The following is a 22435-nucleotide window of genomic DNA, read 5'->3' as shown; positions in this document are numbered from 1 at the left end:
AGTCATAACTCTGAAGTCGTAAATGCATTGCAAGTGTTATTAGGGAATATTGGGTTGGGTTAGACGCTGCGTGTGACGTCAGAAAGACAGCAGCCAATAGCAGCCGGCGCAGCAAGCTCCGGGTACAAGTACAAATCAGAGAAACGAAACTGGCTACATTTCGGATCCAGAACAAGACATTCAGCTGTAAAAAAAAAAAAAAAAAACACAACGCAGTTTGAGCTAACATGGCTATAACTCTGGGTATCCAGTTTCAGAACCGCGTCATCGCGATCCCGCCCTTGTTCGACAGATCAGCCAATCAGTCTCGCCATCTGGGTTTAGGGTTTATTCTGCAGCCAATAATACGCGACATTTCCAACCAGACACGCCCCGTTGCTAGTGACGCTTTTATTTCTTCCAGGAAGTCGAATCGTTTGCTTTGTTTAGGTGCTGGGGAGGGAAGCGGTCACTTTTAGCAGGGTATGTTTTTGGTGTTTATAGTATTAGGTTGGGGTGTAAAATGTTCCCTAGTGATTTATAAACACCTTCATGGAGTTCTGGAGACAAACAGTCCCTTTTCTGTTTTATTTCAGAACGGACAGAGATGTTTAATAGCTTGTCCGTTTGACTTTTTACTGAGAAAACAAACGCGTTCAAGTTCAAATTGCGAAAGTCGAAAGCTACGCCTTGCAAAGTCAAACGAGTCTGTTTTTATTTTCTAATCACAACAGAATAATCTATGATTTTATATGAATGTTAATTTTCCAGTAAAAAAAATCTATATATATAACATTTAAAAGCAAAGCGGATTCCTGCTACACTAACAGTCAGTGAAGATGGACGTCAGCGTCTCCGTGTCGTTCCTTCAAGACGAGCTCGCCTCTACCATCGAGCACGCAGTGAAAGCGGCTGTAGACACCGTCTTGTGCCAAATCACAAAAGTTGTCGGCGGCAAATTCACTGAATTCCGAATGGAAATGGCTGGAAAGGAGAAAGAGAATGAAAGTCTGAAGCTGAGATTGGAAATATCAGAGAGCGAGTTGAAAGCAGTGCGGGAATGCATGAACGCTGCAGATGCAGACATTAAACAACCTCTCAGAAACATGAACCCCGACTGCAATGAACAAGACTTTCAGAGGATCGAGAACCAGGGATTATTTCAAGGTAAGGTCTTGGTTAGAATTTCTCTCCAGACGCTTTTATGGTGCTTATGGGTGTTGTTAATAACTCCACTCCACTGTCCTAATATTACATCGGTGTGTTTAGTTATCCAGACTAGAAGACAGTACTGGTTATGTTTGTAAATCTCCCCTAGTCTAAATTAACGAAAAGAACAGTATATAATGGTAAAACTCGCTAACTCGACTCTACTGTCCCAATATTATTATACCACTCTAATGCATTATCCAGACTATATGAAAGTACTGGTCTGTGTTTGTAAATTTAAATTGAACCCTTGACCAGTCTCACTAAGAGACTTGCATTGGTGTTATTCAATAGACAATAAGGCAGTGCTAGTCTATATTGCTAAATCTTGACCAGTCTAATTAGGAGACTTCACTGGCTGTCCTTCAGGTTACAGGGATATCATGTAAAGACCAAACTGTGGCTAGTAAAATAAATGGGGTGCGGTGACAGGTCCACAGATGTGTGAAATCCAGGGACAATAAATTATCAGTCTAGTTTATATAGCGCCTTTCATAGTGGACCACCATCACAAAGCACTTTACAAGATTATTATTATTATTATTATTATTATTATTATTATTATTATTATTATTATTATTTATTTCTTAACAGATGCCCTTAATCAGGGATATCACATTATTTTTACATACAATTCCCCATTTATACAGTTGGGTTTTTACTGGAGCAATCTAGGTAAAGTGCCTTGCTCAAGGGTACAGCAGCAGTGTCCCCCCACCAGGGATTGAACCCACGACCCTCCGGTCAAGAGTCCAGAGCCCTAACCACTACTCCACACTGCTGCCCTAAGATGCAGTAACAACAAGAACATCCATAATACTTTAAATACAGAGAAATACATGAAATACAGTTTTAAAAAATGCAAAATACATCTCATCTTATTACATCTAATTACAATATTTTTGATACCTCATCTCCACCCTGTTTTTGTCCATTTCTGCGTGAACGCCCAGAATTACATATCCATTTACAGCTAAAGAGCAAATAAGAACAGCGGCTGCAAAGCATCCGTTAAAGTGATGCTGACAGCGTTGCGTTTGTTTAGTACATTTCACGCTACACTTCCTTCTGGTTTGCATGTGGTTTGCAACAATTGGGACAGATGCAACACTTCAGTACATCTACCCCAAGCTGTTTAAAACTTTAACTGAGGATATGGTTTGTAAACTCTGTTTAAAATGGTCTTGCATCTCCAGAGTCTGGGAAAGGATGGCAAACACCTTAACACTGTTTCCTTTGCAGTGCATGAAGAAAAAAAACCACGACCGTCTCTGTGCAGCAGGTTTATTTTTGCTTTGTGTACTGTTTCATAAAGATACAGTATTCAAATGTTTAAGGCAGTCTTGCTCAAGTCACACCTTAGAGTGTGAAGCAGCTGAACCCTTAATGTATTGTGTGAAAATTAAGAAAATGTCTGAAAAAAGTACCTACCGTTTACCCCCACTGAAAAACTGTACCTATTAGAATATAACGCTTAACAGCCTACAATCCAAAGCAAATTTTAAAAGAAATGTTCGAACCAAAATAAACAGATAGCTTGGGATAAAATAAAGGCTGTGTGGTCCAGTGGTTAAAGAAAAGGGCTTGTAACCAGGAGGTCCCCGGTTCAAATCCCACCTCAACTCATTGTGTGACCCTGAGCAAGTCTCTTAACCTCCTTGTGCTCCGTCTTTCGGGTGAGACGTAGTTGTAAGTGACTCTGCAGCTGATGCATAGTTCACACACCCTAGTCTCTGTAAGTCGCCTTGGATAAAGGCGTCTGCTAAATAAACAACTAATAATAAAATAACAAACAGCTGAGTGAACCGCGTCACCCTTTTTCAATCCACCCTGACAGTAAATGACATCCAAAGATGAATAACTTGGTTCAGGTGTTTTTATATAAATGTCCCCAAACTGGTGGCAGGAAGACGTCAGCCAAACAAAGCTGCAGTTTCACCGCTGTTTGAATTGCAACGGCTGTAGGCATATTATTAAAACTGACGTCACCCCTGCAAAGCCATCCTGCTCACATGCGGTTATTGTAAAACAGAAACGAGACCAGCTCAGCTCATCACACAAATGTTAAGCAAATGCTCCCTGCTTTACACAACTTTATGAAACACAGCGTTAAGAGAATTGTGGCCATATTTACTAGTGTTTGGTTAGATGCGTTTTCCCTTTCTATACATCTGTTCCATCAAAAGTTCAGGTATTTTAAATGTAGATTTTCCCACGATCAGCTAGTTTATTTATCTGCTCTGTATAATTAATTGGACTCCAAAATCTATTCTCCGCTGTCATTTACACAGCGTGGGTTCAATCCCAGGTGGGGGACACTGCTGCTGTACCCTTGAGCAAGGTACTTTACCTAGATTGCTCCAGTGAAAACCCAACTGTATAAATGGGGAATTGTATGTAAAAATAATGTGATATCTTGTAACAATTGTAAGTCGCCCTGGATAAGGGCCGTCTGCTAAGGAATATATTATAATAATAATCTCAGTCATAATCCAGTTTTCAATTGTGATGCGTGAGGCTGATTGGCCGTTTGAGATATTTTGCTTTTTAAAAAACAGAAATGTCGGATGTCGCGTTTTAAAACGAAAGTTGTTTAGCATTTGGGTTATGTGGCAGATAGCGTACACGTTTTCAGTCAAAATGCGGTCAGTGAAAAGGCTACCCTTCAGGAGTAAATTGACAGGTATAGTTGGAAATGTGTGGGATTGGTGTTTTTATCACGTTTTTTGGTGTGCAACTCTTCATATAATCCCTGCTTCAAGGCAAGTAACACAGAAGGTTGATCACAGTTGTGTGTATGTGGTTCAACACAAACATAAAACATGGAAATGTGGGTGGGGGTGTAATGTTCTTTATTTTTTTATTTAAAAAATATATTTCAGCTTCAACTTGAGGCAATGATCACCCCTCTCCCACAAATACGCTGGATCCAACCTCATTCCCAGCTCAGTGTAATGCAACTGGGCACACTATATCAGTGTGTGTGTGTATGTATATATATATATATATATATATATATATATATATATATATATATATATATATATATATATATATATAATATTTAAAACAGCTCCTTATAAATTGTTCCACTGGAATGATCCAATGACATCTCTCAGTATAATTCTGACAAGGGTCTGGCTTTGTAGAGGAACCTGGCTAGTTAGTAAGAGTTATAATTTTGTACAATTTTCTTTCACACAGATCCCAAAGAGAGCCATGCTGTACCTAAATCTGAAGCACAGGAGGGGCCAAGGATAGAAGCAGTTTACACACAAGAGGAGTCCTTTGACCAGGAGTGGTGTGCAAGTCTAAAGCAGGTTACAGAGCTGACATGTGTTAAAGATGAAGAGGTCCCTCGACTCGAATGTGTTCCTATTAAAGAGGAATTCATAGAACAGGATTGCGTCCCCATCGCAGAGGAGGTTCCTACTGAAAATAATGTCTGTACACTTGAGGAGAACAACACACTGGGATCCAGCCTGTGTGATGATTGTCCACCTGAATGTGAACTGGGATTTAGAGGTAATTATACAAAACAAGCAACATTGAGCTGCCTGTTAACCTTGCAGAAATTAATGTCTAAACTGTAGAGGTGCACTGAAGATTGAATTTCTGGTAATTTCAACCACTATGTCAATGCCCTTCAAGTTGCAACATACCTGCCCTTGCTGCTGTGGCATCTGCTAGATGTGCACCCACTATCATGCCTCTTTCAAATGCTGTTAGATCTTTGCATGTCCCTGTTTCTGGTAGACTGTTTGCAGTTGTGCTGCTCCCACAGATTTATAGTGGTGCTGGGATCACATGTCTCATCAATGGGTGATGCCAAATCCAGTCAGGTTGCTAAGTGTCATCAGAAGAAACATTTCAATACAGCACTTGCATGTAAACCTGATCTTATACTTTTATTCCTCAAAGCGATATTAAGTGGGGTGTGGAAATCAGTGACTGGTACATGTGAGTGATATTAACTGGACTGTGTTAATAATCAAAGGGATATTCTCAAGCATTTGTCCTTATTGACACCCATTATATTCTGCATGGCAAATTTCAATGTGATGATAATAAAAGGAGGCTGGTATTAACAGGAGTGATATTAAGCAGGTTTGACTGTATTCTCATCGGAGTTCACTCTAGGAGATGGTCATGGTTATGAGGGGAAGCCCTGCAGAAGAGTGAATGTGTAAGAATGCTGTACAATAACCTTGGTCTCTCTTCTCTCTTCTTTTCTCTAGCTGCTAAAGGGAATCACACTGGAGGGACTCGGTTTCCCTGTGCTGATTGTGGGAAGAGTTTCAGTCGTTTATCACATCTTAAAATCCACCACCGCATTCACACAGGAGAGAAACCGTATCACTGTTTTGAGTGTGGGAAGACATTCATTCGTGTAGCCCAGCTTAAAATCCACCAGCGCGTTCACACAGGAGATAAACCTCATCACTGCACTGAGTGTGGGAGGAGTTTCACGCAATTACAAAATTTTAAAATCCACCAGCGTGTTCACACAGGAGAGAAACCTTATCACTGCGCTGAGTGTGGGAAGACATTCAGTCGTTTATCACAGCTTAAAATCCACCAGCGCGTTCACACAGGTGATAAACCTCATCACTGCACTGAGTGTGGGAGGAGTTTCACGCAGTTACAAAATCTTAAAATCCACCAGCGTGTTCACACGGGAGAGAAACCTTATCACTGCACGGAGTGTGGGAAGAGCTTCACACGATTAGAAAGTCTTCAAACACACCAGCGCATTCATACAGGAGAGAAACCGTATCACTGCTCTGAGTGTGGGAGGAGATTCAGTTGTTTATCAAACCTTAAAAGACACCAGTGCAGTCATGCATGAGAGACACTTCATCACTGTACAGAACGTGGGATGAGATTCACCTGTTTTAAGTTCCTTGAAAATCCACCAACGGACTCACAAAAAAGAAATCAATGTAGTGAATGCCTGAAGAGGTTCAGTCACATATCATACTTTAAAAGACACCATAAATTCACACGAGTGAAGCCCTATCCCTGTACTGAATGTGTGAAGAAGTTCAGTAAGTTACTGGGTCTTGAGAGACACATGAGAATTCACAGAATTGAAGCCACTTGAGGACATCTAAACACCAGGGGTGTATGTGACTAAAATACAGAAATATTTACTGAAAACAAAAGAATATACTTGCTTGATAAATAGTGTTACTCTGAATCACTTCAGATCAAAAACCTGCAGTCATAGGTGAAAAATATGAACTATAACATCTTGTTTGGACCATTCATCACATTAATAATCTATTAAATAGATTGTAATTGCTTCTGCTTTTACAAAAATAATTTAAAAGAATTATTCCTAAAAACTGAAATATTCTCTTCAGATGTGGTGCTGTCTTTGTCTGTCCTGAATCCAAAATAAACAGGAAACACTTCTTGGGGGGGAAAAAACTTGGACACAACATACCCTGCTTTTTAAATGTGGACAATCCTATCTTGTAGCTGCTGAATGAAACATTGATAATTTGCTGGTCTAATAAATAAAGGTGTATTGTTAAAAAAAACATGTTGGTGTTATGGAAAATCATATCGGTGATTTATGTATGTACGCACCACATGTAAAATATATTTCATGATTCAAATACAGCTGTGATACACCTGCACTGTAATTCAATTTTGAATATAAGCTGTTTTCTAAGAGCACCATACCAAGTGTTACTGATTGGCTAATCAGACTCGCTATAGTGAAAGAGCACACTGACAGTTACATGCAGACACGCCTGAATTCATTTTGTTTGAAAATTCAAGAGCTCAAAGCAACGCCAATGGTCTACATGAGTGTGCCCCAGACCAATCCTTTGTGAGTCAAACCATGCCTTCAAATGAAAAAGCGTGGATTTTACAAATGGAAGAAAGGACCTGGTCATGAACATGCGGGCCAATTTAGGTGTCGATTGACTTTGCCGTTTAAGACAAGAAGATTGTTGAATATTTGGCGCCAATCCAGCGTAGCGGGCAAAGTAATTGTTCGCTCGACCTCGATTGATCATATGTTTTTTTTATAGGCCATTGCTAAATATCTGCTGCCATTGTCACAGTTCCACCTTAAGTTGTTTTTAACAGCAAGAGTTTTGAAAAATTCCCAAAGTTTCCACGAGATCCAATATGGCGGTCGAACCATGTGACTTTTTCATTCGGGGACGCCAGTCTGGTTGTTCAGCCATAGGCATCTACTTACGTATGCGTTTTCATAACTCTGCAATGTTGTTTGTGCGGAATAATAATAATAATAATAATAATAATAATAAACACAGCAATAACAATGGGCTTCCCCAGTCTTTGGCTTGGAACCCTAATTAACACAGATTATTCCATTATTAGTCATGTTCATTAATAGTGTTAATTAACGTTTAAACTCTTTTGAAAACAACAAGTAATGTCTATGCTTGGTAATGCACTGTAGTCATTCAGCAAAATTTCTTCAGTAAGCCCAGAGCAGGAGATGGAATGTTTCAAAATGCTTTTCTGAGCATGGTTCTTTGTGAAGTATTAAAGACTACGTGGATCTCTGTAAATAGTGGCTTTTGAATAGGATAGTGTGAAAACGATTCAAGATTCTGTTTTAGCAGTGTTAAAAGAAACTTTTCTCCCTTTGCATCAAGTTCCAGTCAAGGTCTCCAATGCTCCTTCGTTTCTGCCATGTAACTGAAAGGTAAGGAGCTTTTGTGGAGTGCTCTTTCTAATAAGTCTTGAAATACACACTACACTGAAGGTGATGACGTATTAACGTCACTGATAACAGGATTTATTTGGCCAGTTTAGGGTTCTGTTGCCACGGTAGCGCAACTATAGTTAGGGTTGAACTGGGTGCCCCGTTTTAAACTCCTGACTTTGCAGTTTAATAACTTTTGGCGGGGTTTGTCAAAATTGCCCACAAACACGCATGTTCCATTCACTTGCAATGTTGTGAAAGCGTGGAGGGTTTTGTGAGATGTTAAACCGTTCCTGAGAAAATAAGCGCCTGGTATCCAGAACTTTGTGAAATTCTCTCAAAAAAGAATCCCTCCCCTGAAGCGGTATGTTTGGAAACAACTCCCTGGCCGATTGGGCCGTTTCACAAAAGCAACCAATCATCTTCTTGTGTCGGCATGATTGACGGGGTAGGATATCCTGTCACTCCCCTGAAGGAGTGTACTTGTTACACGAGTCGTTTGCTGATTGGGTCAGCAAAACGGTGTTAAGTGCACAGCAGGCCACTCTGGGATTTGTAGTTTAGAGGGAGCTGTGAAACAATGCAATCTGATAGACACGCTCTGCAGTTTGAACTACAGCTCCCAGAATGCACACCAAACTGCTTCATAAGTCAAAGACAGTATTTAAGGTGGTAGAACCCTTCAGGTTGAATTTTATTCTTACAATTTCTGATTTAAAACGGTATGTTGTGCTGCTTTACGTTGATTGATTATATTTGAATTTAACCAAAAAATATTGGTAAATTTAATAAATTAAATACATTCACAATGTTGAGTTTTACCATTTTGAAGCCAAGCCACCTTCAACTAAACTAAAATAAAGTCCAGGCAGCAATACATCACTTACCCAGTGAAACCTTTACTGGGACGACAATTGTTTTAAATGGTACATTTAAATAACATCTTGGAGAGGTTTGCATTACATGGTTATTTGGAATACAATACAATGAAAGCAAACACACTCCATATTGCAGGTTAAAAAGGCCACACTTTCCAAAGGAAGTCTGTTTGTATTTTTCTCTGTGCAAAATTTAGCAAGAAATCTCTGGTAATGGGGTAGAAATATGCATGTATGTGTCTTGTATTATTTACTATAATAATGGTCGCCAAGTTATCTATCTATCTATCTATCTATCATTATTATTATTATTATTATTATTATTATTATTATTATTATTATTATTATTATTATTATTATTATTATTATTATTAATAATAATAATAATAATAATTTGTGTTAATTTATATTCTTTTGACCTGCTCTTTTAGTTATGTGTTATTAGTTGTTTATTATAAAACAAATAAAAGTTGAATCAGAAAGGTTGTTTGAGTGTTTTTTCCATATTTTTTCTAAAAATGATATTATTTAGAATAATTGATAATTGAAACATGTGTTGCCTTTAGTTAAATAAATAACCAATCAAACCAAGTTTTAATAACATGTTCTAAATACTCCATGTATAATGACTTGGTTATTTTAATTGGGTGTTTGTGATTTTAAATGTCATTTGAATTTTCATTTGTAAAATGATTTAAAAACTCCCTTAAACAGTAACTTTGAAATCCGATAGGCCAGTAGCTTTGGAATCATTCCTGCATTCTTCTCATTCAAACAGTTTTTAACCAATCACACCTTACCGTGTTTTAAGAACATGTTCTTAATACTTTATACAGAATGATATTTTAATTGGGAGACATACAATCTATATGGATTTACTAGACTCTTGTCTCGTAGATATTCTACCACCCAAACTCAAGAGTTTTACAATCTTAAGATATTTCAAGGTTCTTGTGATTTGCATTTTTATTTGTAAAATCATTTTTAAAAAGGTAACAACTCACTTAAAAACAGTAACTTTGAAATCCAATAGGTATCTTTGCAGCCATTCATGCATTATTCACACATATTAAGTCAGAACATTTTCAGCCTATCACAGCATTAATAAAATGATCTAAATACAGTATGCAACATAACTTGGGATACATACATTTTACAATATAACAAATTGCTAAAGCAAATGATAATGTTTCAACAATATCTGCATTTTAAAATGCTGCAGTCGCACATTTTCACTTGATTAAGTTATTGTGATGCTGTGGCAAAGGGGCTTGCCCTGCTCAGGAATAACACACACAACACAGCCGTGCGTATCGCTCCATGCAAAACAAGTCAATCAATGATAAGACACTTCATAACTACACTAAACACAGACACGATCACTTCCAGACAGAGAGTGCTAACAAAACACAAAACACTCATCATTATTAGGGCAGCAGTGTGGAGTAGTGGTCAGGGCTCTGGACTCTTGACCGGAGGGTCGTGGGTTCAATCCCAGGTGGGGGGACACTGCTGCTATACCCTTGAGCAAGGTACTTTACCTAGATTGCTCCAGTAAAAACCCAACTGTATAAATGGGGAATTGTATGTATAAAATAACGTGATATCTTGTAACAATTGTAAGTTGCCCTGGATAAGGGCGTCTGCTAAGAAATAAATAATAATAAATAAAAATTAATTACATCTGCTTCCTAAATGGGTCCTTTCCGTAACCACGTCAAAGGAACAGATTACATCATCACATCCCCAGTTATACCTCGAGTAACGCCCCTTGCGATAGCTAGTCCAGTCACGTCTCCGCCAATCCACGACTGACACATCGCGTACCGCTTTAGAGCGATGACTTTGGGCATTGTGACTCCGCCCCCTTCCTGGCTGGCTGGCTTCCGACTGACCCTGGAATGAACTGCCAGACCAACCAGCACGAGGCGCTCTGTTCCTGTTACACAGCGCCCCCACAGGTCGGGAGGGAGATTGTCAACTAGGATTCATTCGCTCTCTGTCATAGATGGAAATGTTTTAATTATGCTGTATGTCTCAGGTTTAATTGGTCCACCACAGACGCACATATTCCAAGTTAAAATAAAGTTCTTATTTCAGCAGGATCGGAGGTTCTTACTTGGGTGTGAATGTGTATTTTTACTTCAAACACGTGAGACATTGTATTTATCTTGCTCTTAATTGTATTATTACTTGTACTGTGATACTTAATGTATTTGCTTTCGATTGTAAGTCGCCCTGGATAAGGGCGTCTGCTAAGAAATAAATAATAATAATAATAATAATAATAATATTAGAATGGCTCAGTTTAACAATATCTTTTACGTCTTGGGTTCCACTAAATGCTTGATAGTGCTGTTTAACAAACAAAGAAAAAAACTACTTGAGAAAATAAAGTTTATTCAGAAGCTAAATACCTTGAAGAAAAACTACTAGCTATGGCAATACTTCAGAAACACCTACATCAAGCATCACCTACACATACTACACCTGTACTATATTTAGTATGTACTTATTTTAAAACCATCTTTAATAAAACATATTAACAACGTTCAACAGCAAACGATCATACAAATTCAATACATCATATAGTTGCAGTTACCCGTGCAAGACTTTTGAAGAAATAAAGCAGTCCTATGAATAAGAAGAATACCAATCCTGCGATGGTCGTTGCTGCGCGGTCCAGCCTGGAGGGATGCAAAGAGAAGCCCAGCGTTTACACCTTGCTCCAGGGGTTTAGACGTGAAGAAGCCAAGTCACAGTCCTGCCTTTGTAGCGCTGCAACAGTCTTTCCCTTCTGGTTTCAATAAAGTGTTTAGTAGTCGACGAGCAGAGTTTTCTGGCAGTTTTCAAGTACAGGCATTAGTTATTGTGGTAATGCAGACAGGAAATGGCGAATTTTCAGAGACCCGTATCGAACTTCAAGATCCACCCTCCTCTGTGGAAGATGCACAGCTTTTATTACCAGCAGATGGGAGGACACGTGGCTTAGCCAATCAAATCAATATTATATTATTGGGTTTTTTTTTTAAGAGGGTGTGTTTTTTAGTTCTGTGACCTACCCCTAGATTGACACAAAGGCAATGAAGTCCTTCAAGGATCCACGTGTCCCCATCAATAGATTGCTTCATTAATGTTTGCAGTCTCAGTGGGATATCGGAAAGCAACATCTTCCACGAGATAAACATCCGGGCACGTCTCTCTCTTACCAGCGAGGGGGTGAAATAGTGTCTCCCTCTTTGGAATCTGTTCAAAGTGTCTGTTTCGTTTGAAGCTCTGATGTCTCATGACCGGAATGGTATCCTCTTGTCTGTTTCAAAGTGTAAAAGCAGCCTGTGCAGTAAACACTTCTGAGGAGTCTTTGTAAAGGAATTTCTTGTTAAGAAATTATTTTTAACTCTGATTAGTTTTTATTAATGACGTTAATCTCTCGAGTGACAGGGATTTTGTCTTCCTGGTTTTTAAGGTGTCCCACCAGATTAAAACTTTCTCAACATTTAGCATTCAGGGCTTCACTGCTGCGTGAAGTAGTTGGTGTATTTTAAGACTTCTTAATTGACGGAAGCTCTTCCCACAGTCATTACAGACGTGTGGTTTCTCTCCAGTGTGAATGCGCTGGTGATCTTTAAGATATTCTGATCGAGAGAACCTCTTCTCACATTTATTGCAGTGGTGTGGTTTCTCGCCTGTGTGAATTAGTTGGTGTCTTTTAAGACTTCTTAATTGACTGAAGCTCCTACCACATTCATTACAGTGGTGTGGTTTGTCTCCTGTGTGAATTTGTTGGTGTTTTGTAAGACTTTGTAATAAAGTGAAGCTCTTCCCACAATAATTACAGTGGTGTGGTTTGTCGCCTGTGTGAATTAGTTGGTGTCTTTTAAGACTTCCTAATTGAGTGAAACGTCTCCCACATACATTACAGTCGTTTGGTTTCTGAACTGTGTGTACTCGTTGGTGTTTTTTAAGATTTCCTAATAGAGTGAAGCACTTCCCACAATCATTACACTGGTGTGGTTTCTCTCCTGTGTGAAGACGCTGGTGTGTTTTGAGATTTCCCAACTGTGTGAAACTCCTCCCACACTCACTACAGTGATACGGTTTCTCTCCTGTATGAACAACCTGGTGTCTTTTAAGCTGTGATAAACAACTGAAACTCTTCCCACAATCAGCACAGGGAAATGGAGCATCTCCTGTGAGATATCCTTTAGCAGCTAGAGAAAAGAAGAGAGAAGAGAGACAAAGGTTATTGTACAGCATTCTTACACATTCACTCTTCTGCAGGGCTTCCCCTCATAACCATGACCAACTCCTAGAGTGAACTCTGATGAGAATACAGTCAAACTTGCTTAATATCACTCCTGTTAATACCAGCCTCCTTTTATTATCATCACATTGAAATTTGCCATGGTGAATATAATGGGTGTCAATAAGTACAAATGCTTGAGAACATCCCTTTGATTATTAACACAGTCTGGTTAATATCACTCACATGTACCAGTCACTGATTTCCACCCCACTTAATATCGCTTTGAGGAATAAAAGTATAAGATCAAGTTTATATGCAAGTGCTGTATTGAAATGTTTCTTCTGGTGACACTTAGCAACCCGACTGGATTTGGCATCACCCATTGATGAGTCATGTGATCCCAGCACCACTATAAAGCTGTGGGAGCAGCACAACTGCAAACAGTCTACCAGAAACAGGGACATGCAAAGATCTAACAGCATTCAAAACAGACATGATAGTGGATGCACATCTAGCAGATGCCACAGCAGCAAGGACAGTTATGTTGCAACTTGCAAGCCATTGACATAGTGGTTGAAATTACCAGAAATTCAATCTTCAGTGCACCTCTGCAGTTTAGTAACTCATTTCTGCAAGGTTAACAGGCAGCCCCATGTTGCTTGTTTTGTATAATTACCTCTAAATCCCAGTTCACATTCAGGTGGACAATCATCACACAGGCTGGATCCCAGCTGGTTGTTCTCCTCAAGTGTACAGACATTATTTTCAGTAGGAACTTCCTCTGCGATGGGGACACATTCCTGTTCTATGAATTCCTCTTTAATAGGAACACATTCCAGTCGAGGGACCTCTTCATCTTTAACACATGTCAGCTCTGTAACCTGCTTTAGACTTGCACACCACTCCTGGTCAAAGGGCTCCTCTTGTGTGTAAACTGCTTCCATCCTTGGCCCCTCCTGTGCTTCAGATTTAGGTACAGCATGGCTCTCTTTGGGATCTGTGTGAAAGAAAATTATATATATATAAAAAAGTAAACTCTTACTAGCCCCTTGTCAGAAATCTTCTGAGATGTCATTGGGTCATTCCGGAGGAACAATTTCTGAAGAGGTGCTTTTTGTAATATTTTTATTTATTTTAAAACTGATATAGTGCTCCCAGTGACATTATCCTGAGCTGGGAATGAGGCTGGATCCAACACTGCTTGTAAAGTATTTGCGGCAGAGGGGTGATCAATGCCTCAAATTGAAACTGAAATAGATTTTTTTAATTTAAAAACATAAAAGAACATTTCACCCCCACCCACATTTCCATGTTTTATAGGTTTGTGTTGTTAAATAAAACACACAACTCCTCTCAACCTTCTGTGGTATTTGCCTCGAATCAGGGATTGTATCAAAGTATTCTTTGTATGTGTTAGACTGGAATTTGAAATGCATTTTCTGTTCAACTGACCCTTAAACTTTTCATTACAAAACATATTCTAAAACATCCATGGCTAAGTCGGTGATGCATTTTCAGGGTTTGCATCTACAGTTCGAATGAATGTATCTTTTAAAATACTCCAAACAAACCCTAATCCAGTAGGTGGTGTATATAAAGTATATGGAGGCTGTGTGGTCCAGTGGTTAAAGAAAAGGGCTTGTAACCAGGAGGTCTCTGGTTCAAATCCCACCTCAGCCACTGACTCATTGTGTGACCCTGAGCAAGTCACTTAACCTCCTTGTGCTCCGTCTTTCGGGTGAGACGTAGTTGTAAGTGACTCTGCAGCTGATGCATAGTTCACACACCCTAGTCTCTGTAAGTCGCATTGGATAAAGGCGTCTGCTAAATAAACAAATAATATGCAAAAGTTATGGAGGGGAAGTATATTGGGGGCCACACATAACCCAAAGTCTGTACCCCGTGGCTTAAATACTGTGATAAAATGTAGGAAGAAAAATGTAGTCCTGCCATTTAAAAGTCTTTGAAAATACTTCATTTCCCAGAATGCCTCACAAACAGGTAAAGAGTTGATAGTTTAAGTGATCAGCTAACCTGAGTCAGCTGTGTGTAATTTACTGGGAGAAGGTGGGTATGAAAGCCCTGAGTAAACAAGCCTGTGTGGCTGTGTGAGGGTGAGGACCTGTTTAGAGAGCTGAGTCCTGACAAACAGACTGTATTACTGAATCAGTGAACTTGAACCTGTGTTTCTGTAACTGTAATATTGTGAATGTTTGGATTTTGTCAGTAAGCAGATTAGCCAACAGTTAGAAAGGTAATCTGTATAGTTTAGTTAGCACTCCCAGAGGGAGTTAGGTTTGGCTTTGTCTGTTTGTCCTTAAAAGTATCAAACCTAAGGCTCAAAGTGCAGCATTTGACAAGTAAACATACAGGTATTGCCCTGTTTAAAAATACAGGAGTATTGTTGCAGTGTCCATCGGCTTTAGGAACTCACAAATATATGAGAGTCACCCAGACTTCAAAGGAAATAACTTTATCTCAAATATATTTACATGCTAACAGTTTAATCAAACATGAAACCCCAATCTGCTGCTGTATTTTGATATCAAAGCTCACAAATCATGATCCTGATCCTCTGCAATATGGTTTGTTAAAGTCTCAATGGAACTATAGGCTTGTTTAATTTGCTACTCACAGTTTACTCCATACAAGGTATCCCTGTACCTAAAGGACAGCCATTGAAGTCTCCTAATTAGACTGGTCAAGATTTAGCAATATAGACCAGTACTGCCTTTATTGTCTATTGACTAATCCCAATGCAAGTCTCTTAGTGAGACTGGTCAAGGTTTAAATTTAAATTTACAAACACAGACCAGTACTTTCATATAGTCTGGATAATTCATTAGACTGGTATAATAATATTGGGACAGTAGAGTCGAGTTGCAACAGCACTCATAATAAACACTTTAAAGGTGTATTAAGATACATTCTAGTCAAGACCTCACCAATACAATTGACTAAAAAGATATTGAAAGAGCTGCAATGACCAAACAATACCATCAGAAAGATCAACCTTACCTTGAAATAACCCCTGGTTCTCGTTCCTCTGAAAGTCTTGTTCATTGCAGTCGGGGTTCATGTTTCTGAGAGGTTGTTTAATGTCTGCATCTGCAGCGTTCATGCATTCCCGCACTGCTTTCAACTCGCTCTCTGATATTTCCAATCTCAGCTTCAGACTTTCATTCTCTTTCTCCTTTCCAGCCATTTCCATTTGGAATTCAGTGAATTTGCCGCCGACAACTTTTGTGATTTGGCACAAGACGGTGTCTACAGCCGCTTTCACTGCGTGCTCGATGGTAGAGGCGAGCTCGTCTTGAAAGAACGACACGGAGACGCTGACGTCCATCTTCACTGGTTTTAGTTTTAAACTGGTCTTACTTTGCAAGGAGTAACTTTTGTGATTCAGAATCCTGCAGAGTTATGATAGAAATTAAAGCTCGCTCGTTTTCTCAGTAAAAGACCCTTTGTTTCAGAATTACTTACTTTTTTGAAAATATATAAATACTTAGGAAACAGTTTTACCCAAAACTAAATACATAAACAGCAGGTTATACAAATTAATGCTTTAAAATCAGCAAAGACTGCAGCTCTCTCACCGGCATAAACAAAACAAACGCTTCTATTTCCTGTAATGAAATGAAGCGTCACTGGCAGTGGGCGTGCCTGGATGGAACCGTCGCGTATTATTGGATGAAGAAACCCCTTTAAACCCAGCATGCGAATCTGATTGGCTGAGCTTCGAGGCAAAGGCGGGATCGCGTTGAGAAGAGGCGGGTATGAAACTGGATGCCGGAGTCCGCCATGTTGGCTCCGACCGCGCTGTGTTTTTATCACGAAATGTCCTTCCGTGGATCCGGAATGGCGCCGGTTTCGTCTCTCTGGTTTGCGCTTCCCGTGTTCAATCATTGGCTTTGTTTTCCAAACTGCTGCTCGTTCTTTTGAGAGTGTGGGCCATTGTGTTGTGCTTAATTTATTAACAGTTTGGACTTTGTTTTCTTTCTTGTTTATATCTGAATGGTTTTATTTAAAGTGACGGTTTAGATGAGAAACAGAAGTCTCCAGATCGACTAAAGAAAGAAACAAAAACAACTTTACGCCGAGAGAGAGAGAGAGGAGAGAGAAAGAGGAGAGAGAGAGAGAGAGGGAGGTAAACAAAACATGTCGTAGTTTAATTCATGTCTCTTTTTTTCATAGTACAGTACAGTCGATTTCAAAACGTTATCTGAAAACACAACTTCACGATTTGAATTACATTGTATAGTTACAGGAGAGCTTTTTGACGCGGGTGTACCGCAGGTAGGGGTTGTGTAGGAAGGTGGGGTTCAAACTTAATTTTAAATTTCGACAAACAAAATCCGAAGTAGATTTATGAAGGGTTATATCTAAACGTTTTGCATCACCGATAATTTTAGGATTGAGACAAAAAAAACAAAACTATGTTAACATAATTTAGATCTGTTATTCAGCGTCATGTAATCAAAGAAGCTACCGTCTCAAAAGTCTACCTGAAGCCGTAATCGTAGTACAGTATTTCATGTCAGAGTTTGAAATGTAAATGTGTTTCATTTTTTGTTCAGTTTTTCTTTAAGTATATGTAAAAATGCGACGCGGTATGTAATTCAATATGTTATGATAACGTGATTCGGCAGGTTTCATTCGGCTTTAAAACGCTCAGTAAGTCCCCGACCTGCGGCAGGATCTCCCAAAAGTATGTTGGGGGTTGTCTTCTCTTTCAGGGAACCAGAGTGACACGCGTAACCCAACGTTAATGAGGGTGATTCAACCCCGTCGATGTGTTCCATAATAACTTCTCATGCTTGTAGATATGTGTCTGATATTAAAGGTTTCTCTAATGTAACAAACGTTACATAATAGAAGAATCCCTGTGTTTTAGGGGTGGAATAGCCTTGCATGCCTTTTGAAAGATGCTTCAGTCTGTTGCAGGTCACAGAGGAATTCATATTACAAAGGTGCAGCAGATATCAAGAACCTTTCAAATAAGGCTTGATGTGCGATTTTAAATACTATTGGATTCATGCATGATATAGTTTACTAAAGTTGTGAGTTCTGTGAAAATTCAAAAAAACAACATTGTATATGCAATCTAACAGTCTTGTCTCCCTTTCTTCAGTCTGAATGGATCAGCTTCACTCAAAGGAAGTTTCTGAGATGGAAGCAGCTCACATCAGCCCAGAGCTTCCTATTCGATGGGTTGTTTCTGCAGACAGGACTGTTGAGATCAAGGAGGAAGTGACTGAGCTGGGGTGTGACCAGGCCAATGAGCGGATCCTGCAGGAGGAAACGCCACCTTCTAGCATCACTGAGAGAGGTGAGTGAAACTGGAATGCAGATCTATAGAGGGGGGCTTTATTGAAAGAGGGGGAGAAAGCCTGTGGAATACACTGCATTAGGGAGTCATTGAATACACTGCGTTAGGAGAAAGCTGTTGACAGTCCAGTTTGTTTACATTCTCCATTAATAATTTACACCCCATTTTTGGAACCTGCTTGTGGCAACATCATGTCACTGTATGATATTATTGATGCCCTAATTTACATGGAAACAGTGTTTCTTTCTCAAATAGTCTAAACTGGAACTATTGTACACATGAAAGTGAATTGCTTTTAAGATCAGGCTGTAAATATGTGAATATCCTGATACATGCTTAGAAATGTACAGATTAGAAATGTACGTTTTTCATTGTTAAATGTATACTATTTCAAAAGGTCTTCATCGTACAACGGACTGAATTATGAGACACAAAGTCACATAACACATTATCTAAATATTCAAAAATAATTTTGCTCCAGGTAGATATCAATGCTAAGACAGCATACGTCAGCTCAATATTGTTCAGCAACTGATATTATGCATGTAGTTTGAACTGTACCTTTCTAGTTGTGAAAATGTCAAAGCAGTCTTAACATGGGGCACTCCACAGCCTACAGGTCCTGTCTGGGGTCTCCATGCCTCAGCCACTTCTATCAGGGTCTCCCTTCTATCTGAGAATCCATGATAATTCCATGCTCTTTTCTTTCAGGGCTGTTCTTCATAAGGCTTGTAGCCGCATTCTTTAGCAGCATGTTTGCAGTTTCTCCAGCTCTATCTGTAGCTTTCTCAGGCTCGTCATCTCTTTATTTTCTTTTTCCTTTTAGATTTTAAGGAGTGCAGGTACCCGTTGGTACCTCCTGTATTAGATGCCATGTTGTAATGTGCACTCCAGGTTAGAATGCTGAAACAAGTTATGAAAAAATGTGCTTTGTGGTCAATAGCAGGCATTCGGGAGCACGTTTTTCTAAGGTGTGTAATGCATCATATGTAAAATAAAAAAATATGTCTTCTGGTTTTTTTTAGGTACTGGTATGACACTGGTAAGTCTTGGTAGAAGAGAAGAATCAGAAATGGCATCTTCTCACATTACAGTGGAGACCCCAGAACTGGAACCTGTCCTCATTAAAGAGGAGAGTCCTGTGCTAGAATCAGTCCATGTTAAAGAGGAGAGTCCTGAACTAGAATCAGTCCATATTAAACAGGAGAGCCCGGAACTAGAATCAGTCCATATTAAAGATTCAGTAATCCTGAACAGACAGCAGCAAACAGGCACTGGAGAGACTCCATATAACTGTCATGAATGCGGGGCAGATTTCAGACACCACAGCACCATGAAACACCACCTGCGAGTTCTGAAGGTACAGCTGGGTTATCCTTGTGAAAGGCAGGATTCAGAGATGGAGCCTGTCCACATTAAAGAGGAGCTTCCTGAACTAGACCCTGTCCATGTGAAAGAGGAGCTTCCTGAGCTGGAACCTGTCCACATTACAGAGGAGACCCCGGCACTTGAACCTGTCCAGATTAACGAGGAAAGTCCCGAGGTAGAATCAGCAGAACGTGAACACCTTTCAGGTAAGACTGAAAGCATGCAGAGATGAATGGCAGGGTGTATTGCTCTATTGAAAGCATGCAGAGATGAATGGCAGGGTGTATTGCTCTATTGAAAGCATGCAGAGATGAATGGCAGGGTGTATTGCTCTATTGAAAGCATGCAGAGATGAATGGCGGGGTGTATTGCTCTATTGAAAGCATGCAGAGATGAATGGCGGGGTGTATTGCTCTATTGAAAGCATGCAGAGATGAATGGCAGGGTGTATTGCTCTATTGAAAGCATGCAGAGATGAATGGCGGGGTGTATTGCTCTATTGAAAGCATGCAGAGATGAATGGCGGGGTGTATTGTTCTATTGAAAGCATGCAGAGATGAATGGCAGGGTGTATTGCTCTATTGAAAGCATGCAGAGATGAATGGCAGGGTGGATTGCTCTATAGAAAGCATGCAGAGATGAATGGCGGGGTGTATTGCTCTATTGAAAGCATGCAGAGATGAATGGCAGGGTGTATTGCTCTATTGAAAGCATGCAGAGATGAATGGCGGGGTGTATTGCTCTATTGAAAAGTTTGGTTATTAAAAATAAACGCCACTAAAACGCATCAATTTTCAGTTTATGTAACGAAGCATGTGGGCTTCACTAATACAGCAGAACCTCAGAGTTTCGAACCCCTTGGGAATGGAGGTGGTTCATCAGTCTGAAATGCCCCTAACTCTGAAAATGAGTTTTCAATGGTTTTATTGAATGTGGACGCCTGCTGTCTACCCCCCCAATCTGAGGAATAACACAAGGATACAGCACAGTCATGCAATATTCATTTTGTTATGGTTCTAAAGTCTTTAAAACGGTACTAGAAATGGGAAAAAGGGCAACACTTAAATTACCATTGGCATCGTAACTGTAGCAAAAACACGTCTGTGAATAACCTGGGTTAACGTCGTGCTTGTTTTAAACAGAATGCATCCGTGCAGCTTGCCCCCTTTTGGCTTGAAAATCAAACCCTGTGCTTTGTTTAAAATGTCCCAGTAAAATTGCCTGTCCTTGCTTTGAAATCCGCCTTCCTGGATACGTTTGTTGGTTCAGTAATTTGTCCTTCTCCGTGACTAGCCTGCTGCTTATAGGAGCTCCTATGTGGTTGCATTGCGCTCATGGGTGAGTGATCACGTGCTTCCGGTTGAAAGGTGTTGGGTAGAGCGGTCAGCTCGTAACTCTGAGGTTCTGCTGTACATATACAAAGGTTAACTTCCTGTGCTGAAGTGAGGATGTCCACATGATTTCGGCAATGCATAACTGGGTACATTTTGAATCCTAGAATTGTGAGAAGTAACAGATTTGTTTTTACTGCCTCATTACCGCCTGCGTATTGGTCTCATGTTGTTTCTTTCAGCCCACTACAGCAAGAAGCTATTTACATTTTATTATTATTATTATTATTATTATTATTATTATTATTATTATTATTATTATTATTATTTATTTCTTAGCAGACGCCCTTATCCAGGGCGACTTACAATTGTTACAAGATATCACATTATTTTTTACATACAGTTACCCATTTATACAGTTGGGTTTTTACTGGAGCAATCTAGGTAAAGTACCTTGCTCAAGGGTACAGCAGCAGTGTCCCCCACCTGGGATTGAACCCACGACCCTCCGGTCAAGAGTCCATTCTATTTGTATTTTCTAAATTTCAAAAAGGTCTAATTCATTTTGAAATATTCTAAACTTTAGAAATAGGTTTACTATAAGTGAATGCATGTATAAACTAATATCTCAGGCACAGTAATCTCTGTATTTTACTGTGTGTGTTCATTCTTTGGTTATTTTCTATAATATGTGAAATGAACAGGAACTGTGTTTTTAAATGATTTTTATTTCATTATGGTAGTGTGATAGTAACACAGTTTATTAAACGTACATTCACATGTCAAAATAAGAAATGGACTTGTAACCAGGAGGTTAAAATCCCACCTCAGCCACTGACTCATTGTGTGACCCTGAGCAAGTCACTTAACCTCCTTGTGCTCCGTCTTTCGGGTGAGACGTAGTTGTCAGTGACTCTGCAGCTGATGCATAGTTCACACACCCTAGTCTCTGTAAGTCGCCTTGGATAAAGGCGTCTGCTAAATAAAAAAATAAAAAAAATAATAATAACACAAAAACAAGAAACCAAAGCTCCGGGCGTCAGCGATGTTTTCAGCGCACAGAGCCGCACTCCCGTAGCTGTGTCCCCTTTGCACTGCCCAACTCCTCCCTGCAGTCAGACCAGCACCCCGGTGTAACCAATCGCTGCTCGAATGGGAATCGTTTCGGGTACTTACAGCTACATGCCTCCACCAAGATGGCCGACTTCCTGTTTCCACTGACAGTCGAGTCGACCCGTCTATGGGGAAGCGTACTACCAACCTTACACAGCGCCCTTTCTGGTCAGGAGGGAGATTTACAGCTTTGGTTCTTTCTCTCTTTATCACAATTGCTCGTATTGCTTAAAATATTTACTGATACAGGTTATTATTTAAGAGCAGAGAAGATGTATTTATTATTGG

The 22435-nt window shown here is 39.6% G+C and overlaps 4 protein-coding genes across 6 annotated transcripts in view; 2 read left to right on the top strand and 2 right to left on the bottom strand.

Moving 5' to 3' along the window:
* Positions 1-22435, bottom strand: part of LOC117407634 (piggyBac transposable element-derived protein 4-like) — a 60269-nt gene that overhangs the window by 14014 nt on the left and 23820 nt on the right. The gene's annotated exons all lie outside the window — the stretch shown is intronic.
* Positions 421-9068, top strand: LOC117971052 (zinc finger protein 300-like). The gene is made up of 3 exons (XM_059018074.1): positions 421-1146; positions 4393-4713; positions 5427-9068. Exons 1-3 carry the CDS (start codon positions 819-821, stop codon positions 6035-6037), a joined length of 1260 nt encoding a protein of 419 aa, XP_058874057.1. The 5' UTR covers positions 421-818; the 3' UTR covers positions 6038-9068.
* LOC117971053 (zinc finger protein 420-like) lies at positions 11055-14019 on the bottom strand. The gene is made up of 2 exons (XM_059018126.1): positions 13683-14019; positions 11055-12971 (listed from the first exon to the last, which is right to left on the bottom strand). The coding sequence occupies exons 1-2, from the start codon at positions 13948-13950 to the stop codon at positions 12265-12267; spliced, it is 975 nt and encodes a 324-aa protein (XP_058874109.1). The 5' UTR covers positions 13951-14019; the 3' UTR covers positions 11055-12264.
* LOC117407633 (zinc finger protein 184-like) overlaps positions 19365-22435 on the top strand; it is a 156734-nt gene continuing 153663 nt past the window's right edge. For all 3 annotated transcript variants that reach the window (XM_059017940.1, XM_059017939.1, XM_059017938.1), the window contains exon 1: positions 19365-19909. In XM_059017940.1, coding sequence (XP_058873923.1) covers positions 19369-19909 — 541 coding nt within the window. In that variant the 5' untranslated portion in view covers positions 19365-19368. The remainder of the gene's footprint in view (positions 19910-22435) is intronic.

Source organism: Acipenser ruthenus, chromosome 58 (assembly GCF_902713425.1).
Source record: "Acipenser ruthenus chromosome 58, fAciRut3.2 maternal haplotype, whole genome shotgun sequence".
In the NCBI taxonomy this organism is placed as follows: Eukaryota; Metazoa; Chordata; class Actinopteri; order Acipenseriformes; family Acipenseridae; genus Acipenser; species Acipenser ruthenus.
Note: the sequence above shows the minus strand (reverse complement) of the source record. Positions and strands in the feature narration are given on the sequence as shown.